Source organism: Polyodon spathula, chromosome 14 (genome assembly GCF_017654505.1).
Source record: "Polyodon spathula isolate WHYD16114869_AA chromosome 14, ASM1765450v1, whole genome shotgun sequence".
Taxonomy (NCBI): Eukaryota; Metazoa; Chordata; class Actinopteri; order Acipenseriformes; family Polyodontidae; genus Polyodon; species Polyodon spathula.
Window position 1 is genome coordinate 11534025 of NC_054547.1, and position 21816 is coordinate 11555840.

The following is a 21816-nucleotide window of genomic DNA, read 5'->3' on the forward strand; positions in this document are numbered from 1 at the left end:
ATATGGAAATAACTGGTTTAAGTTTGGCTATATTTCTCAAATGATAAAAAGATACTTTTGTAACTTCCCTAATGTGAGTCTCAAATGATAGATCAGGATCAAAGATGACCCCAAACTCTTAATTTCTAGTTACGTTTTGATGAGAGACTGCAAGAGTCGAGCTCATGTAATCCCACATTTCCTTTTAGTTGGTTCTGTGATCCCGGTAGCATAACCTCAGTTTATCTGACATTTATCTAAATGTGGGTATTAATAACACCAAGAACATTTTTTAATAGTATTGTAGAAATAGGATCAAGAGAGCATGTAGTAGCTCTCATGTGTTGAACTAGCTCTGTCAGTTTCTGTAAGGTAATCAAAGAAAAAGCCCCCATAGCAGCCTTAATAGCTGTAGTTGGTAAAATTGTGCAGGAATCCTCCTTAATAGAATGTGGGATCTCATTTCTGATGTCTAGTATTTTATTTTTAAAGAAATGTAGGAAGTCATTGCAGCTGTGAGGGGAGCCAATGTCAAGGGTAGGGATATTAAGGGAAGGATTAATTAATGTATGTACGGTAGCAAAGAGAAATCTAGGATTATTTTTATTTGTTTCAATTAAATTAGAATAATATGGTGATATAGCCAATGCCAGAGCCTTCCTATATTTCACCAGGTGGCCCTTCCATGCGATGTGATGAATGTTAGTTACAGATGTTGTCTACGTTTTGCATAAACACTTGCAAATCTTGGCAGCATCACCTGATGACAACACAATCAGGTGATGTGTCTGAACATCAGACCCAGGCCTGCAAATCTGCAGCTTAGTCGTAACTTTTATGCTCTTGGGGTGCTGCCCTTTTCAAATTGAAATTCCTAATCGACTCTTCAAATACTTAAAACAAAAAAAAAAAAAAAAAAAAAAAAAAGTGCAAGTAATTTATTATGTAATTGAAGATTGCTTTTTAATGGCTTACTCTCGTCATAGAGATGTGCGGGCAATTTATATGAAATTGGAACCAAATAAAAAGAGTCAGTTTAGTAATATCTGGCCTGGCCGTTGTGAAACTGATGTCCACTCTCTTTCTGCCCTTTCCATCCAGTTGATACTCCTGACCCCTACGTTGAACTCTTCATCTCCACGGCTCCAGAAAGCAGGAGGAGGACAAGGCATATTAACAACGATGTCAATCCCAAGTGGAATGAGTCATATGAGTTCATACTGGATCCAAACCAGGAAAATATACTTGAGGTAAGTCGGTTTTAGTAAATCATGTATCATGGTCTAAAATAATAGAATGCATATCAGTACATAGTAACATATGAAAAAAAAAAAAATGAATGTGTGTTTTTCCAGCTCCAGGTGTCACATTGTCTTGATGTAAAGTGGTTTTTATTTTATGTGATCTGAAGATGAAAACTTAAACCAGCCTGATCATTCTTTAACATACTATTGTATTCTGGTTAGCCATGACTTTAATATCAGACTCGCATGTACTGTATAATATAAGAAAAAAAGTTGGAAGCATGTGTAATGAAAATCTTGGTCCGGGTAGCGGGAAAGGGTCCATCACATTTGAGAGCGAGGTCATTGAAGGTAGCAGGCTGGCTAGGGAGCTAGACAGGACAGATAGTGGATGAATAACATCAGCTGGATGCACTACTGCAGCAGCTTTTTTATGTTTGAGCGTAAAGAGTAAAGCAGGTTCCTGTCTGAATAATACAGTAGAGTCTATCAGTGCTTAATTCACACATTGCAAGAGTCCCACTTCCAGCACTTATGTCTAAAAGGGTCCTCTCCATATAGCTACACACCCAGCTACAGTCTGCTGCCTGCCTCCTTCTAGATCACTCTAATGGATGCTAACTACGTTATGGACGAGACTCTGGGCAGCGCGACATTCCCCATCTGCGGCGAAACAATCCTAGTTGGGCAAACAAAGGAGGTGCCATTCCTCATCGGCAAAGTAAGACTGGATTCATAGTGTAAATAAACATGGAAATATAAGGGAATTTGGCTAAGTGCGTTAATGTATCGTCTAGATCAGTGGTCCTCAAAGTAATTTGGGCATGGGCATAAATTGATCTTACTTGGCTGTTTGTGGGCACACTGACTATTGCAAAGGTTATTATCTTAAACTCTGCCTTCCCGAGACATATACAGTGTGTGTCATATATATATATATATATATATATATATATATATATATATATATATATATATATATATATATATATGTGGGAGTTATTCTTGGCTCACTGTGATAAACTGCTGTGAGGCTTTTGTTGGAAAACGTGTTTAAAGCTTTATTTTTCTTTCCACACTACGACCCGCCAGAAATGTGTTAAATGACCCATAATTTCAGAACAGCTGTCGCGGGCACGATGGCTTGGCTTCGTGGGCACGAATTTGCCCACGGGCACCACTTTGAGGACCACTGGTCTAGATCTTTATCAGAAGTAATGATTACGTTTGGGTACATTTTCATTTTAATTTTGCAGTTAACAGTACTCATCCCACTTATTGTACTTATGTTTTGCCATGTATATATATGATCCTTACCATACTTTCACTAGGATTAACAACAGTTACAACAGACCTAATCAAGTGGGCTCTATTGTTGAAAAGACAAATATCCATGTCTACTCTGAATTCAGCAATCCTTTTTGTATTTGACACACACATTCTTGCTCAGGACCAAGCAGTTGCACTATTAAAGATTACCTCTTTTTTTTAAACAGGTTACAAAAGTGTTTCTAGAGATGACCCTTGAGGTGTGGTATGTATCACACTCCACTATTTAACTATTATGCTTTGTTCATTTCATAGTTCAGCATATCATCTCCTGTGAGTTACGATGGCAGACTTTATCCATGACCTTCAACACTGAAAAATAACATTTGAATAAACACACACACACACACACCTGCACAAATGGCTTGTCACCATTAACACGCACTGACATCATTTTTTTCTCATTGTATTGCTGCAAGGCATAGGTAGATTACTGTTTTAATTAATTTCACAGTGATTGACATCACAAGCTTGAATTGCATTTAGACATCCGGGTACAAGCTCAAAAGCCCAACATTATCACTCCAGAAAGCACAGCACAGTTCCTGCCTTCACATTGACATTTCCATGGTCTCTGCTCCCAGCTCATCCACGGACCTGCGCTTCAGCATGGCGCTGTGTGACAAAGAGAAGATGTTCCGGCAGAAGCGCAAGGAGCGAGTGATGCTGGGTATAAAGAACCTCCTGAGAATGGAGAAGGGTCGCTGTCTTCCATCATCACCTCGGGATGTGAGTTAATAAGTTAATCCAGTTCTGCTGCCTACTTCATTAGGCATGCTGTGTACTGTGTGCAACTTGTCTCATACACACTTTCGTGTGAAACTGAGCTGAACAATGCATTATGAATCAGGGGCTTGCACTCAAAGGGTGCCCCATTCATACAGCAGACCCGATTGCATTTGACTAGTGTTATATTAGTAGCAAGGCTTTTTTTGTTTTACTCATTTTGCCAAATATAGTTGCTATAAACAGAGACAAAATCAGCCCCCACAACTGCTTTGCCTAAACCCTGTTTAATGCAGGGAACTGGCGTATAACCTGGCAGCTTTCTCTCAGTGAACTCACATTTAATTAATTAGATCCCCCTTGTTTGTGAAATCAATTTAGTTATCCACAGCATAATCACACTGTACTGCTACCTGCTAGACTCAGAAGCCTTTTGACTGTGGTTCCACCACTGGCTAGTTACATGTAGATCTCATTCTAAATTAAGTAACAATTGACATGTTGTCCCGAAGTTACTGTGAGAGAACCTGGGTAGATTGGGTGGTTATTCACATAGTTTACAGACCCTGATTAGCACTGATCTTGGACTAAACAATGTTAGTTTAGGTAAAGTAATTTAACATTAAAGCACAAGTCATGCTTGGAACTGGAAGCTTCTCCCTTGATGGGGTTGATAACACCATGTAGTTACTCCAAGTGAAACTCTGCTTTGTATGTGTGAAGGTGCCAGTAGTTGCTGTACTGGGCTCTGGAGGTGGATTTCGAGCCATGGTGGGGTTCTCTGGGGTGATGAAGGCTCTCTATGAATCTGGGGTTCTGGACTGTGTTACATATGTTGCGGGACTGTCAGGATCCACATGGTAAGTGCTACTGGAATCTCCTTGAGCTGACAGTGGGGAGGCAAAACGCCTTATAAATAGTCATATCAAACTATGGATTTGTTACAGAAAAGTAATAATTCTAAATCTTTTTTTTTTTTTTTTTAAAGTTGAAGTTAAAATGTTATAGAACACCCTGTCAAATTTACAAGAAACACATTGTTACCTTTGCTGTGTCCTGTATTGTCCACATTGCCGGATTATATTTTTAAACATATTAATGTCTATTTTGAAAGAGATACATTTCTCAACATTTACTTGGAATCCTACGCCAACTAATGCACTATTGCACTACAATGTCTCTGTAGATATATGCTGTAATCCTAACATGTCGCATCCTAGGTCATGTTGTATTCTAGTAGTATTACTGAACTTATTGTAAACCATATTGTATTTAAATATTGTTCTTACATTGTACTGCCCTGTAGCACATGTAAGTCACCTTAGATAAAATTATCTGCCAAATAATAATAATAAGAAGAAGAAGAAGAATCACGCTCACTCGTGCAAAAATGCTGGTTTCCATCATACGGCGCTGTGAACAGGCTGGCTGTAGAGGTGACGTCAGGCCAGGAAATGAGTGCAAACACACAGCAACTGCGGGCGAAACTGAGACACTGCGGTGCTCAGTGTTTTATTAACACAAGGAAAATAAAAGGTTTGAACAAACAAACACTGTAGACAAAACAAAATGGCACTTTGGCCAAAACAGACAGACACTAACAAGCAGGGGAGAAACACTAAACACACAAGTACAGTTATTTGTTATTTTTAAATTATTAATTTACCTCTCTCTTCTGTTCCTTTATCTGCACGTGAAGTGATTGTGCAAACCCTGTGCCTAAATACAACTATATATTTTAAATCACTTGTGCTACGTAACCTATTTATATCCTGTGTACCGATAACCAATAACAGACAACATGAAACACAAAGATACGCACAGGGGCGGGGCACACTGCGACAGGCACTCATTTGAATCAGAGCACCAGAAGTGTTGCAGGATTGAGCGTGAACTGCATGTTTAGAAGACAAATTCTCTTTTCTCCTGGTGAACATTCTCTAGTAAAAACTGAAATAAATGAATTCCCTAATTGATTTACCGATGGTGCGTGAGTAAAAGTATATAAAAAAAAGCATTGATAACAATGGTATATAGCACAGGGAAAGTAGTGTGTTTCTTGTAAACACTTCAGCACTTTTATTTTGCTGTGCATTAGGTACATGTCAACGCTGTATTCTCACCCGGACTTCCCGACGAAAGGGCCACAGGAGATCAACCAGGAGCTGATGAAACGCGTCAGCAGCAACCCGCTTTTCCTGCTCCGGCCGCAGAATATCAAACGCTACATCGAGGCTCTGTGGAAGAAGAAGGCCTGCGGACAGCCAGTCACCTTCACTGACATCTTCGGCATGCTCATTGGGGAGACCCTCATCCACGATGTAAGAGCAGCCTTCCCTCGAGAGCTTCTTTAAAGTGTAATTGGTTATGTTGGAATTGCAGATTAAAATACTCTTCATATGTGTAAAATGGGTTTAATTTGGGAGAAACACACGAATATCATTCATAGCTTTTATTTTAACTGTGGCTTTGATACACAGCAAATTCTGGAAATGGTATTCAGATTCACGTCTCTCTCTCTCTCTCTCTCTCTCTTTTTTAATAAGGATACCCTGCAAGAACATTCCTAGAGTGTGAATCTTGCAAACGAACCTTGGCTTTGTACAGCTGCCTGGGTGATGGTATTCGTATGGACTGGCTAGTTTGCATTGCACATTGATATTGACTCTACTCAGCACTCGAATGGTGTGACACACAGGCACATCTTTGTTTAGTGCACCTTCATTCTGCTTCCCTATTCAAATCCAAGTCTGTTTGTTCACAGCAGGGAGGGATTTGCTGGAGAAAGCATTGACTTTAAAAACTTCTGAGGCAAGACCACTCGCTCCACAACTATCTCATTGATCCTGGCCTTAAACTTGTCATGTATTGCTAATACCAGGCTGTATAAGCAGAATTATAGACTGTAACAAAAGTAACACAACTTGTGGGGAAATGTTCTGTTCACGTACTAACCATATACTGTAACACTTGGGTTTAATTTTATTGGGTTTTTTCAAATTATTCGGCTTTCTTGGTGTAGGTTTGTTAAAAACTAAATTTAGCTGTGAAACGCATTATTTGCTTTACATTAGAATACAAAATATGAGACCAATACTTGGGACCCCGAAATATTGAACGTTCAGTATTTTGAACATCCATACCTGAGGGTTCTCAGTGGCTGGCGGTGGCGTGGACAATTTCAAATGAAAAATGTTCTGAAAAAAAGGACCAAAGAGGGTATATTTAAATCCCATCAAAAATATCACAGCATACTATATAAAACACTATAACCCAAGTATACCATGCTCCTCCTATATAATGCACAAGCTGTATGTAACCTGCAGATGCATTTAAAGCCGTTATCTGAAATGTACAAACATTAAACTGGGATCTCATCCTTTTCTGGCTTTTCAACTGAATGCTCACCTTGTCTTTCAGAGAATGAACTTTAAAATGAGCCACATGCAGGACAAGATCAATGAAGGACAGAGTCCTCTGCCATTATTCACCTGTCTGCATGTCAAGCCTGATGTCTCAGAGCTCATGTTTGCAGGTAATCTGAAATATTTTCTCTTTTAGGTTTTTTTTTTTTTTTTTAATTTAGCAAGCTGACGAGAAGTGTAGTACAATTACATACTGTAGAAATCAATTATAATCATATACTGCATAAACCAGCCATAGCTTCAGTTTCCAGGTCCACTATTCAACTTGTAGAGCTATTTATGGACCCAGTTCTAGGTATTCTCTGAGCTCAGTTGTCCCTGTTATATATACACTATTTCCTTCTCCTGAATGAATTCTTACGCATGTACAGATGCAAAGCAGGGATTTTAATAAAGCATTGAACTAGGTTTATATTCAGGCTGTATTCCTGCAGGTTCTAAGTATTCCCCTTATCATGATCTAGCATTTGCTACTTCTATGAATATTTGCATATTTTTGCATTAATAAAGCATGGAGATGTGCAAATTGCAAACAGGGATATTTTTAGGCACCAGTAAAAAAAAGTTTCAGGACAGGCAGTGTTCATTTGAAATACACATTCCAATGTTGGGCTACTAATCTAAAGAGGAAGTTATGATCCAGTCTTTGAATCCCTCAGCAGGCACCTCTGGTTTTGTTGGTCAATCTCAAGTGGTTACTTGTTTGTTCTGTTGAAATACAACATTAAAACAATGACTTCTAGTTATCATGTCAAGAAAATGGGCCCAGTCATGGTCTCAATGCAAACACCTCAGCTACTGTGCTTATGATCTGTGATGGAATTAAAACTGATATGCTTATAGAGGCAGAGGCTTGAAATACTTCTTGAATTAGAAACAAAAGGGTTATACTAGTGTGTTCAGCTTCTAAAATCAATAAAACTCCCCATACTGTATGTAGTGATCCTTTGTCCAAAGTACATCTTTAGGTCAAAACAAAACTGAAATAGAGATGTGAGCTACCTACTTCATAATGCATAGTAATGAGTCATTAACGTATATTTTATTATAATACATTATTTTGATAATGTACTTGAACGTGTATTCATTAATGTAATTCACATTACAAACCAAAACTGGAATTCAGGCTTTGGGCTGTACAGATGTTAAGGCTCTTTTTAAAATGAAGATGTAAAAGACAACATTCCCCCTTTTCATTGCTGTCCAGTAATTTAGTTTATATTGCAAAATAGTTTTATGCATTGCAACGTGTAAAAATACTTCCACTGCTCCCTCTCAGAAACCCCCCGTCCCCCATCCCCCCCAAAAAACCTGGAGGTCTCATCCCACCTAGCACTGCGCACGTCCCCGGTAGTGAGTAGACTCACTAATCTGTATCAGAGCATCTTACCTGTTGATGCTCTCAGCCAAGAATTTGGACACATTCTCAGGGATTTTCAAAAGAAAATGTTTCATGGTAAACTTGTCTTTATGTCTACTTCTAGTACCATTATTTATACTGTGTACTGTTTTGCATGTTAACATCGTTAATCTGAAATAGTTACACTGGAAAATAATACAACTGTGTTGATGCAATATGTAAAAACACAGATGTTATGGTTGAAAATGCACTTTTTGAGATGGTATGCTTTTTACAAATGCACATTTTTTAAAGGCTAGCGCGACCTCTGCATCTCATTAAATGGTCACGCAAATTAGTTGTGTTACCAGAGTATCCCAAACATTACTTTCTTTACTTTTCTTTCTTGCCGTCTTACTTTAGAAAATAATTGTCAAACATCAAAAGGCATTGTAGCTCAGTCGATACAGTACTTGTAATTCTAGCACAACACTCTTAACTTGCACTGTTACTTTGAAGACTCCTGTAAGATCTAACCCTATCAGTAAACACTCACAGTGGCGGGGTGGGGCAAGAGGAGAGAAGGGGCGCTCAATCGCTTGCAGATTCAGTGAGTCAGACCTGAGGGGAGTAGCGAAGTTCTCTGCACTTAATGCAAAAAATTCTAAATTTAATAAAAAGTAAAAGCTTTCCTTTGCTTAAACACTTTGCACAAAAGCAATGCCCAGGTTTGACTATCGATAGTTGTCAAACAATACGATCTATCGATGCATCGTCTCAGCCTTAATAGATATATGGTTTTAGCTGTGTTGCTGTTAACAAGGGATGTTTTAGGAATGAGAAAGACTTAAAAGGATCTGCTAACTTTCCCTTAGGCTGGGTTGCGTCATCTTCATTTGGGAGTTTCAGGATACCGGTTTGAATCCGGTTTGGGTGAAACCTACCTTACTCTTTAAGGTGGTAATGCAATGCACATGTAGTGTTTTAAGTTAGTATCACTTCATAGCAGTACCGCCTTAAATTACCTTTTTGGCCAGTACACCCTCACACTACACACTCACACTCCACACACGACTCTGTTACATTGAAACTGCAATACTGAAACATCCACATCATGTCACATGTAAGTGATACTCTTTTTTTAAAATCAGAAATAAAGTGACACACAGTCCTGTTTCTTTAGTATTTCTGTTGATTGATTGTCTTTTCTCTTTCCAAGACCTCTTGTTAATGAATGCTTTGAACACATACAGTACAGGTTCAATAAATACATTAATCTAAATTCAGTTGAAAGTCTATGCTGGTCTTTATTGTTTTTACCCTTGTCCTGATTCACAGATTGGGTAGAGTTCAGCCCCTATGAGATTGGAATGGCTAAGTATGGGACATTCATGCCTCCTGATATGTTTGGAAGCAAATTCTTCATGGGAACGGTGGTGACAAAATACGAGGAGAACCCCCTGCACTTCCTCATGGGTGAGCAGCACTGCCAGGGGCACCAATGCCTGAGTGACAGAGGATGAGGTTAAACTGTTTGGAACAAGAGTAAATTACAGGTTTAAGTGATTCACATTGCATTATTTTGAAAACAGGCATGCCATTAGATAACTGAGGTAAGGTTAGCCTGATGCAATATCAGATCACTGAACAAGCGATGGCAAAGCCTTCTTTGTGTATTATATTGTTGCCCTTGTCAAATGTTGTTGGTGGTTTTCTCCATTGCAGGTATATGGGGCAGCGCTTTCTCCATTCTCATCAACAGAGTGCTGGGTGTCTCCAGCTCAGACAACTCAGGATCCACCATGGAGGAGGAGCTTGGTAAGAACCCTGCCCCTGCTTGAGTGCACTAACCCACGCTTTCCAATGCGTTACACCTTCTGATGTATCAACACAGCCTTTCAGTTTCATACCAATTTAGTTTCATATCACAGTATCTCAAAGTGCTTTACATGTTGGTTAAAACAGAAAGAAGTATGCAATATCAAGAAGTAGTAAAAGTGACAATATAGCAATAAATAATAATACAGTAGACTGTGGGGGTCCAGAGTAAGAGTGGATATGTAAAAAGCTGGATAAATGAATCCTGTTTTAAATACCATTATAGCTGTAACAATTACTATATTTATACAATTATTGGTTTGAGATGCAGCTTGTAATAGGGAGCTCCCTTAAATCCCTCGTTTAGAAAGATACCGGGTATTAGGTTAGTGCAGTATACACTTATGTTAGTGTCGGGTAATTTACACAATAGAAAAATGCATAGGTTTACGGAAAAAAAATAATCTGCAAGAAGTGGCTCAAGCAATATAAAAAAAAAAGTAAAAGTAGAAAACTGAAGATACAATAGAAATGAAATGCACAGTAGATACATTACTGTGTTGGAGCAAAAAAGTCTTGAATACAGGTTTTTTGAAGGTTCGGTTGCTCAGAATGATTTGCTAAATACACCCACCCCTCGTTACATCACCCCTCGGATATATCGCCATCCAGGAGTTATCTCCCCATTTTTACATTCTAATTGCGTATGCCTTAGCTGCAATATACATAGGCATTTTCACTTGGAATTACTGTTTGTTTAATTTTGCAATGCACACCACAAACAAAAAAATATACAAAACAATTAAAAACAAAGCATGAATATTATACTGATATCATATACCCATGCATTGCACAATAACACAAAGCAAATTAAATATCTAGTTGCTGAAGCGTTTTTTATTTTAGTCAACGAAGTGTTCACTTGTGGCAGCAACCCACTAGCAAAAGTCACAGAGCAATGACGCTAGCACCCTAGCAACCAGCCTCCTATGTTGGGAATAGATTCTTTCAATGCATCGGGTTTGTGCATTTGAGAAAGGAGAGGAAGTTTCATGAAATTAATTGGAAACTGAAGTTGATGAGAAGCAATTACCCTCCGCTGTACAAATTAAAATGGTGTGCTGCTTTTTATATGAAAAATGAGAAAAAGCAGTTTGCGTAGAGGATTTATAATGGATCCTGATGCACCTGATAAAACGAGGGAGTGGTTGTACAGTATTTATTTGTTAGCTTATTTGTTTTTCTATGGGTTTCTCGCTATATCACGGCCCTTGATATACACTGAGTGTACAAAACATTAGGAACACCTTCCTAATATTGAGCTGCACCCCCTTTTGCCATCAGAACAGCCTCAATTCGTTCCACAGGGATGCTGGCCCATGTTGACTCCAGTGCTTCCCACAGTTGTGTCAAGTTGGCTGGTAGTGGACCTCTACTCCGAATAGCTCGCTCCCATCTCATCCCACAAATGCTCAATTGGATTGAGATCTGGTGACTGGGCAGGCCACTGGAGTAAACTGAATTCACTGTCATGTTCGTGGAACCATTCCTGGACAATCAATTATCCTGCTGAAAAAATCTATTAGCAGATGGATACACTGCTGCCATGAAGGGATGCACCTTATTGGCAGTGATGTTCAGATATCCTGTGGCATTCAAATGTTGCTCCACTTTTATCAAGGGTCCCAATATGTGCCATGAAGACACACCCCACACCATTACACCATCACCACCAGTCTGCAGTGTTGATAAGCAGCATGAAGGATGCATGTAGTCATGTGGTTTTCTCCATACCCTAGTCCTCCCATCAGCGTGAAACAGCAGAAACTGAGATTCATCAGACCAGGCAATGTTTTTCCAATTCTCCAGTGTCCAGTGTTTTTGTTCCTTAGCCCACTGCAACTGCAGTTTCTTGTGTTTTGCTGTGAATTTGAATAGAAGGAAAAGAAAATACACAGACAGACAAAGAATAGCTACATATAAAATTGGAAAATATGACATGTTTAACAGTCGTCTCAGTGAGGGGCCTTGCACAGTAGAACCGAGGAACTTGATTTGAGCTGTTCTTTCACAACAGTAAAAATAGAACATCCCTCTCAAGCTCGCTGAGTTTTTTTTTTTAATGGTTAGTGCAATTCAGTTGAGTTTGAATTGAAATAAACTTGAGCACAGGAGAATCTGAAAACCATTTCTATTTTTGGCTTCACCTTTTTAAAATGTTGTCATTTTCTATCTGGCAGCTTGTCAGTTACTGTTTATATACTGTTTTTTTTTTTATCTGCATTTTGTGTTAAAAACTGGAGTTTTGTTTTTTTGTTTTTACAGAAAATATTAAGCCTCAGCACATCGTGGGAGAGGACGGTCTGGACGGTGAAGAAGAACCTCGCAAAGGTACAAGATGCATTTCACTGTATCTACTTACGTAAAATGAAGACAACTGTCCCATTTAATAGAGAGATATCTCCTTTTAAATATAATAATGAGTGCTGCTACTGAGGCTGTGTTAAACAGTGTTGGGTGCAACCCTGTGTCCTTGTTAGCTGGTACTATCTCCCCATCAAGAATGAACGGCAGTGTCCAGATTCAAAACCTTTAAATCATGTAAAATGAAGTAAGAGTTGTTGAAACCACTGAGAGTCCTGAGACTCATTCTCCATGCCCAATAAACCCACAAGGACATTATTGAATTTTTGAGCGTTTTCATGCATAAGGTGGTTCTCTTTGTTGATTTTCACTCATCCTACATGCTTTACATTAGACACCTCAATAACAAGGGTGCCCTGTGTTTTATATTGTCATTCTTGGGTATTTTATTCTGTAATTCATGTGTTTTGCAATGGGATGAATGCAATTCTTTTTTTTTTTTTTTGTACAGTATTGGTGTCTTGCCAGAACTAATACAGCAAAATAACCCATTGCCTGCCTGCTGTCTCTCTTTCAGTAGGATCAGAGAACCTGGAGGAGGAGGAGGAGTACCAGAAAAAAGCACAGGCCAGCTGGGTTCAGCGCATGTTCACTGCAATGATCAGCGACTCCACCCTCTTCAACACTCGTGAGGGGCGGGCCGGCAAAGTGCACAACTTCATGCTGGGCCTCAACCTCAACACTGCCCTCACCTACTCCCCCTTCAGAGACCTCATGTACCAGAACTCTGTGGAGGAGGAGCAATCTGTGGTAACAGGTAGTTAAACTATGATAGCAGCAGCTTCAAAATTACGTTAGAACCAGCCTGTATTTTAAGCCTTTCCTGCCTAAATAGAATGACCATATACAGGCATGAATATGACCACTTTGTGTTTTAGCACATGTAGTTTGGCAATCAGAAATTAAAAGCCAATATATCGACAGAAAGTCCTTAGCTGTTTCCAGTGCTATCATGTCTTTTGTTGTGGAATGTTTTTACATTATTTTGTATAAGCCGCGCTTCCAAAAAAATCATAACCTCCCATATAATAATAAATAATATTTTTAAAAAAAAGAGCTACAAGATTTTGTCTGAGCTGTGGTCTGCATGACAAAACGGCCCTATTTACAGGCACTGTTGCCTATTTTGTGGAAGTCGTCCGGACTAAGCAAAACATTACAAAGTACATTAATGCAGTTGTTTTTATTAAATTATTCAACAATTTTGAGAAAAAATCATATTTATATAGAAACGTAGAATTAAACATAACTACACTTTTTTTTAAAAGTCTATAGATAAACAAACTAAAACAACTGTAAAAAGTATATTGAAAACCGAACTATAAATGGCGACAAAGCAGTTAACCTAGCTATATTGTGCTTCTGCAATAAATGTGGCCACCACTGTAAAGCAAACAAACAAACAAATAAATTAATTTATTTCATTTTTGGCATATACATATAATGTACTGTATATTTCCTGACTTTCAATAATTTTGCATTATGAAGAGAAAATCATATTTATATACAAAAGTTATAGAATTCTGTATAGCTACGAACAGTAAATCAACAATAACAACAAAAAAATAATAATTATAGAAAGTAAGCAAACAAATAAATACACACATAAATAAAAGTGAAAAAATCTGTGCTGTTAGACACGTTTCCTTTCTATGTGTTTTTGCAGTGTATTGGCATGTCGGGACTTTTTTTTTGTTCCTAGTGCCTAGCCTTATTCAATAACAAAGCTCAGAAAGATTGATTTGATTGTCCCACGGTTTATTATTGCTGTGAGACATCCCGGAACAGAGGTCGCGTCATCGGTGCTTAAACTCCAAAATTAGAGCGGTCCAGCACATAGGGGTTAAACAGATACATTTTGGTCATCCAGAAATATTCTGAAAAAAAAAAATAGATACCAAGCTGACAAATTCTTTGTGTTCTGACTGGTTACTCCTCAGATCCAGACGAGTTTGACCAGATCTACGAGCCCCTGGATGTAAAGAGTAAGAAGATCCACGTGGTGGACAGCGGACTGACCTTTAACCTGCCGTACCCCCTGATCCTGCGACCCCAGCGAGGGGTCGATCTCATTATCTCCTTCGACTTTTCTGCTCGGCCAAGTGACTCCAGCCCGCCCTTCAAGGTGAGATGCTGACTCATATCCTCCTGTACATTTTTTTATATTGAAAATATAAGATGAATATCTTTAGGAAATTATTATTATTATTTTATTTTTAAATGTTAGGGGTTATTATTATTATAGTTGCTGTTAGTGTTCACTCTGAGCTTGTTTGACAGACAGACATTTGGTTTCCTCTCTAGGAGATTTTGCTGGCAGAAAAATGGGCCAAAATGAACAAACTGCCCTTTCCCAAGATCGACCCCAAAGTGTTTGACAGAGAAGGCCTGAAGGAATGCTATGTGTTCAAGCCTGAGAAAGGCTACAAAAACTGCCCAACAGTCATCCACTTTGTGCTAGCCAACATCAATTTCACTAACTTTAAGGCTCCAGGTAGGTTGGATGATTAGGTTCAGCAAACATGACAGTGCAAACAAAGTTGACTTAAGAACGTGTGAAATGTGTGTTTTATTTTTACAAAACAATTGTGGACCAAGGATTAAAATTAGTATTGGTGCTTCATTTTCAGTGCACTTTAAGCACAGATCATCATGTTTCCACCAAGCAGTTCCCCTAGTACAACATGGACAGATGCAGTATGAGTGTACTACCTATATTCTATTTGTGGTAGTCCAAAAAATGAGTAATTTCCTCTGATGTTTTTGTAGTTGTCCCAATAACATTTTTCTTCTTGTTCTTCTTTAACAAGCTGAAGGATGTCCTTGGGTATTATTTTATTTTACCAAGGTCTGTAGTATATACCCGTTAGTGTCTTGGCCACAATCTGTCTTTGAAAGCAGATGTGTATGTTCACTCTGACTTTCCAAACTAGCTGCAGTAAAGTTTATTGCTGATTTTATTGATAATAAATTACCAATTACACAAATAAATTACTCCTGTTCTGTGTGGTGTATTGACTCTCATTTTCAAACAGCTATCGTAAAAATAACCATAAATATAAATAATACATCCCACACAAAAGTCTGACATCATTATGAACTTTTCTGAAACAACAACAATTCAGCACTAAACTAATAAACACAAACTCTGCTCATTTAAGCCAGTCCTCCGCACTTCCATATAATACAGCAGTGTTCTCAGTGTGTTTATTTTTTAATTACGTTAATCTTTTCACCTTATTTCTAATGCTTATTTTTAAAATGTTAACGATAATCCTCCATTCTTCTTTCAAATAGTATCTTAATAACAATAAGAACTAACCTACAAAAATGTATTTTGAAGACAGAAATGTAATATTTTGTGATATCCCTGTCTATTTTTTACTGACTTCGGGCTGTATATCCACCTGTTTATTGTTCATTTATAGGCGTACCGAGAGAAACCCAGAAAGAGAAGGAATATGGTGAGTTTGATATCTTTGATGATCCTGAATCGCCGTACTCCACCTTCAATTTCCGGTACTCCAACCAAGCGTTCAAACAGCTGCACGATCTGATGGAGTTCAACACGCTCAACAACATTGAAGTGAGTCTACTGCTTTCCCTGCTCTTCTAATGTGTGCTGACTTATCATAGCTAACAGACCACTCCCATACAGCTAAGAATCATGGGAAAACATGCTCTAATGAAACGTTATGCTTGTTAATTGCAGGTGATAAAAGAAGCTATCATTGATAGTATTAAATTCAGGAAGGAGAATCCATCCCGCTGCTCTGTGTCTCTCAACGATATTGGATCCGGAAAGTATTTCAATAAAGAACCCCACGGCAAACTCCACACCTAACAAAGCCACTTCCAACGAGAAGGGCTGTACCAGCTGTGCTTGTCATTGCATCTCATCAGCACGTTATCAGATACATCTACAGTATGCATGATAGAATCTGAATATTAGCAGAAGAGGTGTCTGAAATACTTAGATAGAGGTGGATATTCTGTGTTCCGGGTGATCATGGTAACAAGCCACATCATGGTGCAAGTCATTTGGCTGGTTCCGCAGACCCCAAAGCACTAATCTTGGACTACCTAATGTTACTGCAGATAAAGTGGTCTGTGAAGCCAGCTGATTTAAGCATGGTACAATTAGTAAACCCAAATCAGGCTGAACTGTGCATCGTCATTTGCATTACTAAACAGTTGATGTTGTGATGTTATGACAGAAGTGCATAGATATATATTTTCTCTAGCTGAATTTTTTTGTTCTGGAAAATGTTTTTTTCCAGTGTGGGTTTTATAAAGGCAGACCTTTTTTTTTTTTTTCCTAGGAAGAAAACATGTGATAAAACAGTCACAGTTATAACTAACTTATAAAATAAGAAAAAGAAGAAAAAAAGCAAGAGTGCATTACAAAGAGACTGGACAGTTTATTTATGAATAGATTTGTAGTTTGGATTGCAGAACTGGACCTAAAAACAATTGTGACATCATAACAAGCTACAAAACCTTCCTGGAAATTAAATGTATCTGAATTTCATATTCATCATCCCATGCAAAAAAAAATAATAAAATACTTATTACATTCCTATGGGATCATGTGATTGGGACTTCTTTATCTTACCACAAGTCTATTTGTAGTATTTTAACCCAGTGTAGTTTATGTGTACTGCATGGTCATTTTACAGATGAGAGTGGATGTTCTAATCTGAAGTATGGTCATGGTAAGCGTTGTCTGATTATTTAATGATTTGTGATATTTTGTACTTGATGCTTGGTTGCTATAGTAATCCGTAGTTCATGATCTTGTCTCAGCATACTCAGCATTTTAGGGCTAACACTAGGATATCTGCATGCAATGCATATATTTGTTTGTGGTGTGAACAGCATGGTTTTATATTTCTTTTTATATCTTTGTAGAGACTGTTTTTGGCTGTTTTTCCCCAAATGTGAACTTGAAGGTTGGGGTTCCTCTACTTGTTTCTGGATAAAAAGTGAATTGTTGCATCATAACACAGGTCCAGTAGAGTAATTTGGTTTCCTTCAAAGGATGAGGCTGAGGCTTATCAGAATGAGGCAGAATGCCCTGCATTATTGCAACCTACACTAAACCGTACTGGAACAGAACGTGCTGCATTGAGACCACAGAGTGAGTTCCGACCATCAAATTTGCATTCCACAAATTCAACGTATTTTCTTTCTTTTATTTTTAACTTTTAAAATGTGTGAGTGGAAGACAATCAGCCAGGACCGATCTGAGCATTGGGAGCTGTTGGGGGGTCCAGTTTAGTCTTTGATTGAAAGGTTGTCCTATCCAACTATCTGTATCAGAACAAAGCAGTATATGTCAGTAGTCTGAATCCTGTGTTTTTTTTTATTTGACAGTCACCTTTCTTTTAAACAGTGAATCTATATTTAAGTGTAATTACTATAACCAGCAGAACCAATGCCTTGTTAAATCTCATATAGTTTCTCTTTGTTTTTATACAACTGGCAACTACATTTATTTTAATTATATTTGTTTTATAAACGCTATCACTAAGCCAAAACCAAAGTCTTATTCCCTGTTCTTTTTTTGTATGTATAAACTATTAAGAATTGTTAATATACTATGACTACCTTATTTATTGTTAAGTTAATATGACAAAGACTTTTTTTTATTTATGTATGGAACAGTAATTCAATTGTTTATCCACTTTGAATTCATATGTAAAGCTTTTTTTTTTTTTTTAAATATGTTCAATAAACAGCATTTTAAACCTCACAGATCGTGTCAGCTATTCAAGCTTCGGGTAGAGTAGTCATTATCTGGTGGGAGATGCCTTCTAAAAGTTAAAATCTTGACACTCCCTTTAAACAGTGATATAGGTATCTAAGCTGTCCAGTCCAAATTAAAATCTAAACACATTTTCTGCAATAATGAATACCTCTATAGTATTGTACAGCTTTTATGTTTCAAAAATTGTATGTAGCTTGGACACACCTAGGAATGGAACCCCCATACATTTCAGTGTTTTTTTTTAATGCATTATTATTTGTTTTCCAAAGCTTGGGGTCTTAGCACATAATTTTTAAACACTTCCACTACGGTTTCTAGTTCAACCTCCTTTGCCTCCAATAGGAAAATGTGCTAATTCAAAGAAGTGTGAGCCATGACCTGTGTGGTGCTCATAGTGGTGTGTTGGATATTTATATAAAGTCAATCTTTTTATCATCATTGGTTATACACTGCTGATTAAAAGGGTATTCAAAAAGAAACTTTGAAAAGGTTATTCAAAAACATCAAAATCTGCGACGGGGGTTAAACGAACCAAAAAGAGGAAGCACACATGCACACAAACTGAAATGTACTGACCAAGCAAATCCATACTGCAGCAGGACAAATTAGCAAATGATGTGTTTTTTTTTCAGTAGCAGAAGTTAAGCTTGGACACTGAGAAGCAGACAGAGCCACAGAACGTGTCCAAAGCCTTGCCGAAAAAGGATATACAATATCTCACAATACTGTGCAAATGCTATATTTTCTGGCTTTCTTTTCAGGAAAAAATAAATTTTAATATTATACTTATAATTTCCCTGACGCCAGCCCATATAAAACAATAACGTAAATATTATTATTAATAATTTCCTTTTGCAACACAAGTACATGTCAGGCAAGGTCTTCTGTCAAGTATTTCTGACTAATGAATGGCATAAATTGGTAATTCTGAGTGTTTTTAAATGTACATAACTTTCTGCTATTTACATAACTGTCCTCCTGTATACAATTTGACCACAGTAAATGTGCCTGTACTATGATTTCACTGCTTTTCTATGTTTAGCCATGATTTTTAGGATGCTTTAACTATAGTCACAGTACCACTTAACGGCCTGTGCCCTTCCATGAGTTTACTGTGCTTTTACTTTCCTTTCTATACTTTCCCTTTTCTGTGTTACTCCAGCTCCCTCTTGTGGCCACAATTAATAATACAGTATGCTATCTGTAAAGTGGGTCCTATTTGATTGCTGCATACAGTGCTGGACATTTATATTCCATCAAAAAAAAAAAAAAAAAAACATTTGAGAAAAAATATAGAGACAGCTGTAAATGTTTTACACACTTATTAGAATTATTATATTCAGATAATGCATTTCATTATGGCTGTGTAGGTTGGATTATAGGAACTACTAAAGTGGATTATACACCATTGCCTTAACACATACAAACACCCACACACAAGCACATACACCGTATCTTTTGAAATGTCAACAGTTTTTGGACACGTTAATGTAGTTGGGTGTGCCTTTAAATCACCCACCTACATCCTGTTATGGGCTCGATTAGCTCTGAGGTTGTGTAACATAATATGTGCTTAGTCTACAGAAAGTTCTACAGTAAATGGGGTTTAATGGGTTAGAAAAATAACCTTTACCAAATTTATCTCCCTATATTAACTATTTTTGCTTCATAAAGTCAGCTGAAAAATGTTACCTTAATAATTGAATTACATACCGCTTTGTAGTTGTTCCATATACTTACTGCAAAGCTGACAAAAAATAAAAAAGGTGACATTTCGAAATTTAACATGAAATACTGTACTACTATTATGGCTTCCGGTAGAGTTTTGTGATATCATTTTGTAGTTTCTTTGATTACAGGATGCTAAATAAAATATCTAAATTATGTTCTATATAGTCTATATTTTATTTTTTTAATTATATTTCAGTCCTAAAATTCTAGGTGATGCAAAACTTTTGGCCATAGCTGTAGTAGTGAAATAGCCTCCTTCCGCAATCTTCTGTTATTAAAGTTGCTACAAGCTAAACATTCACAAATAATGCAATACCCAAATAGCCAAAGAGAGAATCACTAACAAGAATCTGCAGATCTTTGTCGTCACGATAAGTGTAAGCCTTTAGCTTGAATTTCGGGGGCGCTAGTGAGTTGCGTCTATCCTTCCTTTATCTTTAATCTCCCTGTCAATCACTCCTCTTCTTTATATTAGTCTCCTGTTTCCACTTCCACTCTCTCTAGAGCGTGTTTGTTTTTTGTATGAGCCGGTAGGCTACCAGTCTATTATTTGTTATTCAATAAAATTGAAATCTCTTAGCCCCTCGCTATTAACCCTTAGCGGTCCATTTATTCAGCACCTGTCAGGGCCAATTTATTTTCACACGTGCTGTTTATTTTACACGCGCTTTTTTATTTTTCAGAGTAAAACAGGTTTAAAATATGCAAGCCTGTGCATCATTGTTAACTATCTAGTCCCCTTATTGGTTACATATTGAAAGTGTTTGTTGGCTCAGTAGGGGCAAAATAAGCAAAAATGCCATTTAAATTGGCATTCACATCACTTCAACATAGTTGACTTATTGTGAGAAGAGGCAGGAAACTGGTGTGCCCGTGCGTCCTAGTCAGAATGGCAGATTTGGTACATATCATTGAGGAACTCAGCCAGTATTAGGCTAGAAAGACCACTCTAGCTTACAGTAATACTGATTGCAGAGGAGAATTACTAAAATTTACTCCAGAGATGCTCTTCACAGATACTTGCTTTCAGATCCAGTGCACATGAGCTATCAAACTAACAGAAAGCTCATGGTCTGAAGAATCCTGAGCTGCAGTGAAGCTGTTCACCTGGAGTGTATGATGCTAACTTGTAGTTGTTGGTGATTCCACATTGCCACAATGATGTAACCCAGAATCATGGGAGCGTGTGCCTCTGTGAGTGTGTATGCATGCTTGGTGCTGGAAGAGAAAATTTCTGTGTAGTTCCAGCTGTTTCACACTTTCACAATATAGCCAGCTTGCACAATTTTACTCTTCACCTGGATGGTTAAATCACTCTCCCATGACCACTGAAATTCTTAGCTCTAAAGAAGTGGTAACGATTGGACGTAGGTCAATACATTTTTAAAAAAACATTATTAATCAGGCAGAGCATTGGGTAGCAGAGCAAATTGCTAGCCTGTGCAAAGACCCATAAAAAAAGCATGTTACTAAATAAAATAATAATACAAAAATAGGCTTGGTGAATTTGCATTACACAATGTACTGTAAATATTAGCTTTTGTATATTGACATTAAAGTCTTACAGCTTTGAAGTTGGTTATAACCAAATGAGAAAGACTGTTTAGGCTGACACAATAGACTAAGTAGGAAAAACAGTATCGCTATACAACACAGTGCATTGTAAGAAGCAAACTATTGTTACTAGGAATTGCACTTCAGCCTTGGTTTGCATTGAAGAATGTGTAATAGAACTACACACTATGAAATATGAAGTTACTTGTTCTTTGTAAATATTCACCATGACAGTGACAAAATTCAGTCGTGCCACTGGTTCTATTTAACTCACAATTCTGTACACACTCAGCTGGTCTTGTTCGAAGTTCAGTCTCTGTGCTGTCACATCTGGCATAATGTCTGTTTAAAGTTGAATTTTATTCAGAAAATTTATTTTGAAAATGTGCATGTCTGTCCCACATTTGAGAGGGATGTTTCTTCAGAGATAGGAATGTGTAAACATAGACGTCAATCAGTAAATCCACAGTCTACCTT

The 21816-nt window shown here is 37.6% G+C and overlaps 1 protein-coding gene across 6 annotated transcripts in view; it reads left to right on the top strand.

The window, feature by feature from the left end:
* The window catches only part of LOC121326780 (cytosolic phospholipase A2-like), a 29053-nt gene extending 11428 nt beyond the window's left edge, over positions 1–17625 (top strand). For 5 of the 6 annotated variants that reach the window (XM_041270265.1, XM_041270266.1, XM_041270269.1 and 2 more), the window contains 15 exons: positions 1081–1229; positions 1825–1944; positions 2720–2757; positions 3137–3281; positions 4002–4138; positions 5377–5599; positions 6699–6813; positions 9381–9518; positions 9768–9860; positions 12186–12251; positions 12802–13041; positions 14225–14409; positions 14589–14778; positions 15713–15870; positions 15997–17625. In XM_041270265.1, the coding sequence (XP_041126199.1) occupies positions 1081–1229; positions 1825–1944; positions 2720–2757; positions 3137–3281; positions 4002–4138; positions 5377–5599; positions 6699–6813; positions 9381–9518; positions 9768–9860; positions 12186–12251; positions 12802–13041; positions 14225–14409; positions 14589–14778; positions 15713–15870; positions 15997–16128 (2129 nt within the window). In that variant the 3' untranslated portion in view covers positions 16129–17625. The remainder of the gene's footprint in view (positions 1–1080; positions 1230–1824; positions 1945–2719; positions 2758–3136; positions 3282–4001; positions 4139–5376; positions 5600–6698; positions 6814–9380; positions 9519–9767; positions 9861–12185; positions 12252–12801; positions 13042–14224; positions 14410–14588; positions 14779–15712; positions 15871–15996) is intronic. The other variant, XM_041270270.1, reaches the window with a different exon arrangement.
* The last annotated feature ends 4191 nt before the right edge of the window (positions 17626–21816 follow it).